This window comes from Miscanthus floridulus, chromosome 1 (assembly GCF_019320115.1).
Source record: "Miscanthus floridulus cultivar M001 chromosome 1, ASM1932011v1, whole genome shotgun sequence".
Taxonomy (NCBI): Eukaryota; Viridiplantae; Streptophyta; class Magnoliopsida; order Poales; family Poaceae; genus Miscanthus; species Miscanthus floridulus.
In genome coordinates, this window is record NC_089580.1 from 166,600,092 (window position 1) to 166,609,600 (window position 9,509).

Genomic DNA, 9,509 nt, shown 5'->3' on the forward strand with positions numbered 1-9,509 from the left:
GGGCCGGCCCAACAGTGGCTGAGATTTGTTTTCTGATTTTGTTTTGTTTTTCACAGAATTGTGTGCATGATTCAAAATTTTGTATCTCCTAATTGGTAGCTCCAAATGCTATGGTTCCAATTTTGTTGAGTTCCTAGTAATGTCTAGTATTTAATAAAAATATTATATGAGCACATGTTTTAGAAATTTTGGATGAATGAAATAGGACTTTGAAATGTGTTTTTAGATGCATGCAAACTTGTTTGAATTTTATCTTGAGTTTCTGTGGTCCAAAAATTATGAAATTTTGTGGGTAATCTATTATTGCTTAGTAGAAGCTCTGATTAAAATTTCAGAGCTAGTGCATGTATAGTTTTTGAGTTATAAAATTTCTTTTTATCAATGGATGGATCTTGTGTGAATTTTCATAATTTTTCTATAGATCCAGTATAGGTAAAATTTGGTGAGTAAGGTTTTTATGCTAGAATGATGCTAGAAAAAATGAGAAATCTGTTGCTTGACACTTTTCATTAGGGTTTCCTAATTATGCTAAAAATGGACATGCCACTTGTTATTTTGGATACAGCAAGTTCTGCTTGCTCAATGGATTTGAAATTTTTATGGTAGTCTATGTGAAGCATGAGATAGCTACTGTAATTTTTGTAGATTTTTATAAATAGTTTTGCTATATATTGCTTTAATCACTTAATTAACTAAATAAATTTGTAAAGGATATTAAATCATTTATTTAGAAGTTGGCACTATACTTTCTAGTGTTTCTCTGGTATGTGCAACAAGTTGGTTAACTTGGCTTAGTCCAATTATGCTTTTGCATCATCAGTAAATAATTAATTTAGTAACCGTGTCATTCCTGGACAGATTCTAGGTTTACTGGAAATTGATTTGGTTAACATAAGAATCATGCTTTACTGTTTACCATTGATTTATAGAAAATTTCATAAGCTTTCCAGAATGTCCTCATACAAGTCATTTTGAATTGTAGAACTCTGGTTGTGATTGAATTAAGGGACTACTAGTATGCATATGAAACTTTAAATGTTAAATTATGTATATCTTTACTCTTTCTAAGTTTGTGATAATGTTCCTAGGTGTTAGGCCTTTAACTGAAGATAAGCATCTTTATCTTAGGTTATGCAAGTTAGGTAAGTTGATCTTGTTCTTCGAGTTAAATTAGATACCTGTTTTAAAGTGATTTGAATAGGGCTAGTCTTACTCGGTAAACGAGTGTCCAGTGATGTTTTCGGTAAACACTTACTGTGATTCATTCATCATTGAGCATCATGTCATTCCTTATGCATCCATGATATTTATCTTGTGCACCGGCATGCAATAGGTGTACCGGAAGGAGTGACCCTGCTGGAATTCGAGGAACCGAGCGAGCAGCAGCAGCCGACACCGAAGATTCAGGAGGTGCAGCCTTTAGGAGAAGTGCCAGACGAGGTCGCCGTTGAGTGCCCGGATCACCGTCCTTGCAATTTTGTGAAAGGCAAGCCCTGGAGTATATTAAGCCTCCTAATTTCTGAAATGTAGTTACAATATTATTATTACATATATTGTTGCATTAAGTTTAGGTGTTGGATGCAAATACTTGCTGCATTGGTTATCCGATCCTTGTCCAGATATTGTTACCCTGAATACCATGTAGCTCAGGCTCGTGTAGTGCTTAGCCCTGCTTAAACACGGTAGAAGTCAGGTGATTTTCTGTCACCTGCGAGATATAGGAAGATACATATGGCACGGTTGGCTATATTTGCTATCGTGGAAAAGAACCAGTCTTAATTTGAACTGAAGACCGGACGGAGGCTTGCCGGTTTGCAGTGACTCCGTCTGTGTCGATTAAGGACTGAATCTTGGAGCCTTTCCTGTTCATGTTGAACGCATGCATCTCTCTTAGTTGGCCGGGTCTGGAGACCGACCACGAAGCCGAGTAGCTCACCTCAGGCCGGAGTCGATAAGTATAAAGTACGCCTCGGAAGGGAGCCGTAGGCGTGAGTCCAAGGGCAGGTGATTTAAAAGTCCTGATCGTCCTGGCAGAAGGGTAATCCCTGAGAGCGTTGGCGCTGATTGAACCCGCGAATTTGGTTCCTGAGTTGTCCCAAAGATGACCCACGGCTACCCTTGCAAAGTATGCCAGGATGAGAGTTAGGAATACCCCCTCAGCTGAGTTGTAATTCGATTCGAACCGCCGTCTCTCCCGGTTAGTGAGAACTTGACGGGCTTATCTCCAAAGCAGATACACTAAATAACATGATGGTTCGGAAATGATGATATAATGATGACAGCCTTATTATACCTGCTATGGTTAATATTGTTTGCTCCTAATAAGTGAGTGCTCTAGTACAGGTGCTAATCTAGTGGACAGGTAAATGATGATAAGCTTGATGCTAAGTTTAAATTGGTTACTATAATCATAAGCTCTTTTATGTAACTGTGTCAAGCTAGCCCACCTGAAAAGCCTTGCATGATCCTTGGTGTCTTTTATTTCTGGTTTGACGGGTAAGTCTAGCTGAGTACCTTCTCGTACTCAGGGTTTATCTCCCACCTGTTGTAGATGACCAGTTCTACTTTGGTTGCTGCAAGTACTGCCTTCTCCCAGCTGGGGATGAAGACTAGACCGTTGGGTGCGGTCTCTACTAGTTCTCGTACTTGATAATGCTTTTGTGGGACATGACTCAGACTTGGCAATGTAATTGAAAACTATGGTGTTTTATACTAAACTATGTTGCTTCCGCACACTCAAACTTGGTTTGTAATATTCTATTTAAACTTTGATGGATGTAATCCGAATGCTTATTATGAAATGTTGTAACGGATGATGTGTTGTGTTGAATCACTACGATCTTGATTTGTATGTCGAGAGTTGGTTGAAATCCTTCGTGATTTCCGGACTACTGGGATTATGGGAGCTTAAGTACAGGAATTTGATCGCTTCGGTGATTGTTTTTGTACTTACGTTCTTATGATTTGGTCGGTTCTGTTACAGGATGCGGATGCGTGAATGCTCCGCCCGGTTTCGACTCGCCATATTGCCGTCCTTCATGGTGATGGGTCATTGCGCCGTTGTAATTTGACATGTTAGGATGTGTTTGCTAGAGATTCTTTACCAGATTCATAAAGTTGTTTTTAGCTTCTCTTACAAAAAAAAGTCTAGATAAAATAACTTTTCACTAAAAAAAATTGTTTTTCAGCTCCTTTCATATACACAGTTCTCTAGGTAAAGCTGGAAATACTAGGTTCTATTCGGCTTACCCCATATTCGACTTGTTCTGCTTTTTTTTTTAGCCGGAACAGTGTTTTTCTCTCCCAACAATTCAATCAGAACAGTATTTTCAGCCAGTTTCAGACCAGCGAACGGGGCCCTAGTTTTTCCTAGCTTTCTCTCTACTATCTTCGCTGAGAAACTATTTTACCAAACGTTTATGAAAATATATTTAGCTCTACCAGTAAATATGCTTTTGGAGTGAAAGCCAGTAAAAACTTATTCACTAGTGAAGCTGAACACCGTCCCGTTCGAGTGTTCGACAAACAAACGTGGCCGGATGCTCCAAATGCGGCCGCCGGCCGGCCGGCAATGTGGTGCGGTTTCCACATGGAAGTGATGTTAACGCTGCTCCTGTTGGGGATTTGTGCGTCAGTGACATACTGCGTACCGCATGAGAACATGGCCGAGCTGTTGGCGCCGTTGATGATATGATTCAGTCACGCACCCATACGCTGTCACTTCAAATTCAAGTGGTTCCTTGTAATCTCTAGAGTTGTCACACGATGCAAGCATTCGTACTGAATTTAGAACTTGAATCCGCTCAAACATGTTGTACGGTAAGGACCTGAATCTCTTCGCTGGGAAGTCAGTCTTCTTCACATATGACAACACAGGGCTCTCGGGCTGCCTCTTGTTCGGTTTTTATCATTTATTATTATTACTCCAAGTGTCTCAATAAAAATACACTGCTAGCTACAGTGTTAAGGCAAGCTATTCATTTGACCATTTTTTCAAAGGAAAAAAAACAATATTTACGATAGAAAATAAGTGCTATTAGATTTGTGGCGGAATATATTTTTATAGGTCACCACAAAAAATCAGAACACCATATTCAAATGTCAATAGACAAACATATGACTGAATAACTTCCAGATATCTCCTTCTGAACATCAGCGGATTCCAGTTTCTGGTTTCTCAATACACCCACTGCTAGAAAATGAACCAGTTGGCCAAACCATTCGATTTTAGCAGCAGCTTTGCATGCAGAACAATTTATGCTTATTTTGAGGATTTCCAGAAACATGATATCAGTAAAATAATATACTAAAAAAAATCAACAAGCAAACAGGAAACGACACAACAAAGGATTAAATACAGATGGTGCTGCTAATAGACCAGTAATAAAAGAAACTAAAAATAAACAATATTATGCCAATACCACATGGACGCCACCAAATCAAACATATGTTCTAAATGAATAAACAGGCCAACATGGAAGGCCTCAAAATTTGCCTTCGACATATATACCAAGATAGCAGGGACTAAACAGAGCACATGCATATATTAATCATGATAACCAAAAATGTTCTCACCAGTTGCAAAGCAACACAAACGAAGCAGCAAGAAAAAAAAATCAAAGCACACACCTAGATCATTTCTTACTGTGAAATTACCTTTCACATTCTGAAATTAGTGGCACACAAATAAAGAAAGCAAGAGCCACAAGATCTATATGATTCAATTATATAGATATACAAACTAAAACTCTTAAAAACAAGCCCAGAATGAACTATATTAATCTATAATAATTGTCTGCACTCAGCTGACAAACTTGGTTTAGGATTTGCTTCAACCAGTAATCCAGGTTGGCTCAAGCATATTCACAAACCTAAAGCGAAGTTCACGTTCCACTTAAAACAACATACCAAAGGCTAAATAAAATTTGTAGTGAAAAATTGAGGTGGCTAATGCTAGATTCGTGGTCACATCGCAACGTATCTTTATAATGCTGTTCAGCTAACAACAGTAAGGCTGCGTCCCACTTAGACACCACAACCATGCAAAAACATCCATCACAAAACTAACTAGGCTTATCATAAAGGAGAAAGGCAGAAAGCAAGAGAGAAAGGCAACAGATAACAAATGAAAAAAAAATACCCTTAATCATTACATCATGTATTTTTTTTTCATCTACACAGCACACTGGAAAAGAAAAGAACTTTGAAAAAACAGACAAAAAGTACGACAGATTAACACCTACAAATCTATGAGACAACCCTAGATAAGCTGGTATATCTGCAACGTGATAAGGTAAAAGGTACCTAATGCTGGTTGTGGACTGACTATCACATTCTTCCACAAGGATATGATTATTGTGATATCCTACTTTACTTAGAAAAATCTATTGAGCCAACCTCCACACCTTCAGTTCATCTCACAAATATCATTGTGACAATATGCATCTTGAGCATAAGACGCCAGCATGTCCTACTTGAACCGCAAACAAAAATTCCAATGATGTTAAGCATTAGCAATATATAAAATATATATATCTGTGAGCTCTTCATCAAAGATTTTTCCAGCATGCATGCATGCTTAGATACCCTAATGCGCACACATCAACTACCAAAAATGAGAAACTAGTTACTGTTTGTCAGTAGAAAATTGTGCAGAAACAAAATGAAAAACATTAGGTTCACAGAACAATTCACAGCACCTCCATTATACCTGATATTCATCAAGTGCTAAAAACTCTGGCTGCCTGTGCCAAGCTGTCACGACAACTGTCAAACAACTTAGGTGACGACATAAGATAGAAAAGCATGACAGATTCATCAGAAGATACCAAACATGCATTTTAATTTTTGAAGTTATACCAGCACGGGGCAGCACGCTTTTCTGCTCCAGATGGAGAGGAGTACTAGCACTACCAAATCAAGATGAAGAACAATATATATCAATAATAAAGTGAGATTAACACGGTCACAAAGAACAGAGCATTAAAGTGACATCACAGGGTAATCTCAAATAATAACAAGAATAGATATCATAACAAAAGCATTAGTAAAAGGTTCCTTAAAATAGTTCAAGGAGATAAGCAAATATCCCGATGCCAGCTGAGCCAGTAATATTTGATGCCTTCTTAAGCATGCAACCTCTGCAATGGTCACAACAGCACACAGCAAGGTTAAGATGTGAGTCCCAAACTTCCAACAAGAAATAAATCAGGTTGGTATAAGCTCCAAGAAAGATCAAGCCTGTCAACAAGTCGAGACAACATAGAAAAGGTGAGGTCTAATTAGTAAACCGAGCATTGCATGTTATGGAAAAAAAGAGAGGGGGGCAGCATAAAGCATATTAAAAAGAATTTTGTATAAACTGAAGGGCCTTAGAAAGTGCATCAGATATCAGATCCCCCAAAAATATCCAGGCATTCTCAATAAAATAATCTGATAATATCATACCCTATCCTATCAAAAGCAAATGTTGTTCCTTACCATCCTAGACAAGCATGAGAATGTTAGTCCTGACCTCATTCTAAAAATAAGATATTATCATAAATAAGCATCCTCAATGAGACGATACATGTGTTTGGTTTAGTAAAAAAAACAATACCTCTAGCAAAAGGATGAAAATCCATAAAACCAAAAGATACTGAAAGAAGAAAAATAACTATGGCACAATATAGACTCCAGGAAACTTTTGCAGTGTAGACTCATTAAATCAAAACCAAACAATGGGTAAGATATAACTATATGGTACATCAGCACAATGGTCAAATTTAAGTATAGTAGTATATATAGTATATAATATATAAATAATAAAACACACAGAATAACTGAAACATGGGTTTCCTTGTCAATAAAATAGCAAATCATACCCAATTGTACCTAACAAAATTAATAGAACATCATGTTAAGTTACCTTTTGCCCTTCATTGGAAGAATCGCCCAGTTTCGCTCATATCACTTCATCTCTGACATAAACTTGTCATACTCTGCATCGGCACCATAGGAAGCAGTAGGCTGGTCGGTTGTGGAGGACAAAGGTGGTGGTGGTGGCGGCACTGCACTGTGGGTTGCCCAAGGTGCAGTTGCAATACTCTGAGAGGGATCAACACTAGCCGGCGGTGGTGGAGGTGGTGGCTGAAATGGTGATGGATAGTATGGGGAATAACTATAAGGTGGTGGAGGGTACATCGATGGTGCATTTGGTGCGCCAGATGATGCATATACTGATGTCGCAACAGGGTGGGTGGGTGCGCCAGAACTTGGTGGTGTTACACCAGGGGGATAGTTCTGAGCTCCATCACTTGATGGAGCAGTGCCTGGTGGAGGGATCGGAGCTGCTGGGGGTGGGGGTGGGGGTGGTGGATACTGCACCCCATATGGAGGTGGGGCAGCTTGACCTGGTGCAGGGGGTGCAGGATTGTAGACGCTAGAGCCTGGTGGTGGCGGAGGATATGAAGCATATGGTGGTGGCTGCCCCCAAGGAACTGGAGCATAACTCCCTGGAGGAGGTGGCGGTGGTGCCCCCATGTAGGACTGGGAGGAATAGCCACCTGAAGTAAGATCAGGAGGAGGAGGATAAGATGGGGGTGCTGACACTGCTGGTGCCGGCTGTGGCGGCTTTCCTGCAACTCTAACCGCAATAACTCTCCCTTCAAGATGGTGACCATTCATTGCAGCAATCGCTGCATTGGCCTGTGACACATCTGAATACTTGACAAATCCATATCCTTTGCTCTGTCCAGTGTTTCGATCCTTTATCACCTTAGCCATTACAATATCCCCAAATTGCGAAAACAGACTGACTAGTCCAGCATCATCCATTGTAGGTGGCAGGTAGCCAATATACAGATTTGTCTCGTCATAGTCCTTCTTGATACCATTGAGCCCAGTGGCAGCAGCACCACCACTGGTTGACCAAGGCGGGTTACTCCCAGTTCCAGCAGAAGCACCACCACTACCACCGCTTCCTGTGAGAGCCAACATTGGACCACCAGATTTGTTCATGGACTCAGGTGCACTCCCACCACCAAGCTCAGCCAGGAAGTTCTGGTATTCATCATCCATCTTCTTCCCAGAAGTGCCCTTGACCGGACAATCAATAGTCGGGTGCCCACCATCCCCGCAGATCTTGCACTGCACATCACTCTTAAACGTGTTCATCTTGTTGGGGCAAGCATACTGCCTGTGACCAGCCTCACCACATGTCCTACAAAACTCGTCGTCCCTAATTGTTCCATTAAGCGCAGCAAGCTCCCGGAGCTGCTGCCGCTTGTGCTCATTGAGCACCTCATCCACCGGGGTGAGCAGCTTCTCCACCATACCAGCAGCCGCGTCCAGTGCCTCCTGCGTGTCTGCCTCGACAAGCACGTGGAGGTCTTCATTCTCGCTGGGATCCGGCTTGAGGTCCCTCTTCTGCAGCAGCTTCCCTTCCTTGACACTACCCTTCCCCCTGATGACAATCTTAGCACCAGTCTCCTTCTCCATGCGCTTCTGCGTGTTGCCACGAGGGCCAATGATGAGGCCGATAAAGTTGTAGCCGGGGTACTCCTTCATGGGGATGTAGAGCTTCTTCTGGAGCTTGGGTGGGCGGTAGTCGGAGGGGGGCTTGAAGGCGGGGTTGCGGCGGATGAGCTGCGAGATGATCTCCTGCCTCTCGCGGTTGAGGCGCTCCCTGGCGCGGTATTCGCGGGTGTTGATGCGGATGCCGAGGTTGTCGTAGACGGGCTCGGGGGAGGGCGAGCGCGCGCCCTCGGGGCGGTCGTCGAGCGGGAAGCCCGACTGCAGCAGGCGCGAGATCTCGAGGAGGCGCGCGTTGAGGGCGTGCACCTCGGGGTCCATCTCGGCGGCGAAGTCCTTCATGAAGTCCGGGAGCGCGATGGCCGGGCGCGGCTCCTCCTCGGCCCACCGCGTCTTGCGCTTCCGGCCCCCGGTCCCGCCCTCGCCGCCGGAGTTGTTGGCGGCGGAGTCGTCGTTGGACTGCTCCCAGCGGCTGCGGCGGCGGCGGCGGGACGAGTCTCCGGCGCCCGCGCCGGAGCCATCGCCGTTGTGGTGTGGCTCGGAAGAGGCGGCGCGTGGCGGGTCGGAGGAGGGCTCGCGCGAGGGGGAGCGGGCTAGGGTTTCGGCGGAAGCCATGGTTACGGCTGCGCTGAAGGGAGGCGGGGTGGGGAGAGCCGTCTCGAATTGGACTCGCTCTTCTTTTTTTTTTTGGAGGGGAAAAGATCGATGAAGAATTCGGGATTTCGGGGATGCGTGCGCTCTTGTCGTTGCGCCCTCGCTGCCGCCCGCTCTTCCCTGCAACCTGCATCGAGAAGGGCCGAACGGACTTCGACGTCTTCTGATCCACTGACACTAGGCACTTTCGTGGGTCGAAAGAGGGGCCTATTAGGGTCGTTAATATGGGCCGGTTCGCACGGAACCGTCGGGCCGAACCGCACCATCCCCATCTTTACCCAGCAGCACTTGGGGCTGTTTGGATGCAACCCTGGCCAAAATTGCCTGGGGAGGCCCTTGCCTGT

At 43.4% G+C, this 9,509-nt stretch overlaps 1 protein-coding gene across 2 annotated transcripts; it reads right to left on the reverse strand.

Moving 5' to 3' along the window:
• Positions 1-5,920: 5,920 nt before the first annotated feature.
• LOC136546966 (splicing factor-like protein 1) lies at positions 5,921-9,215 on the reverse strand. 2 transcript variants are annotated; one of them, XM_066538933.1, is made up of 2 exons: positions 6,908-9,215; positions 5,921-6,140 (listed from the first exon to the last, which is right to left on the reverse strand). In XM_066538933.1, the coding sequence occupies exon 1, from the start codon at positions 9,124-9,126 to the stop codon at positions 6,949-6,951; it is 2,178 nt and encodes a 725-aa protein (XP_066395030.1). In that variant the 5' UTR covers positions 9,127-9,215; the 3' UTR covers positions 5,921-6,140; positions 6,908-6,948. The 2 variants fall into 2 exon arrangements, with proteins under 2 accessions (XP_066395030.1, XP_066395022.1); XM_066538925.1 differs by having other exon boundaries at positions 5,921-6,240.
• Positions 9,216-9,509: the final 294 nt, after the last annotated feature.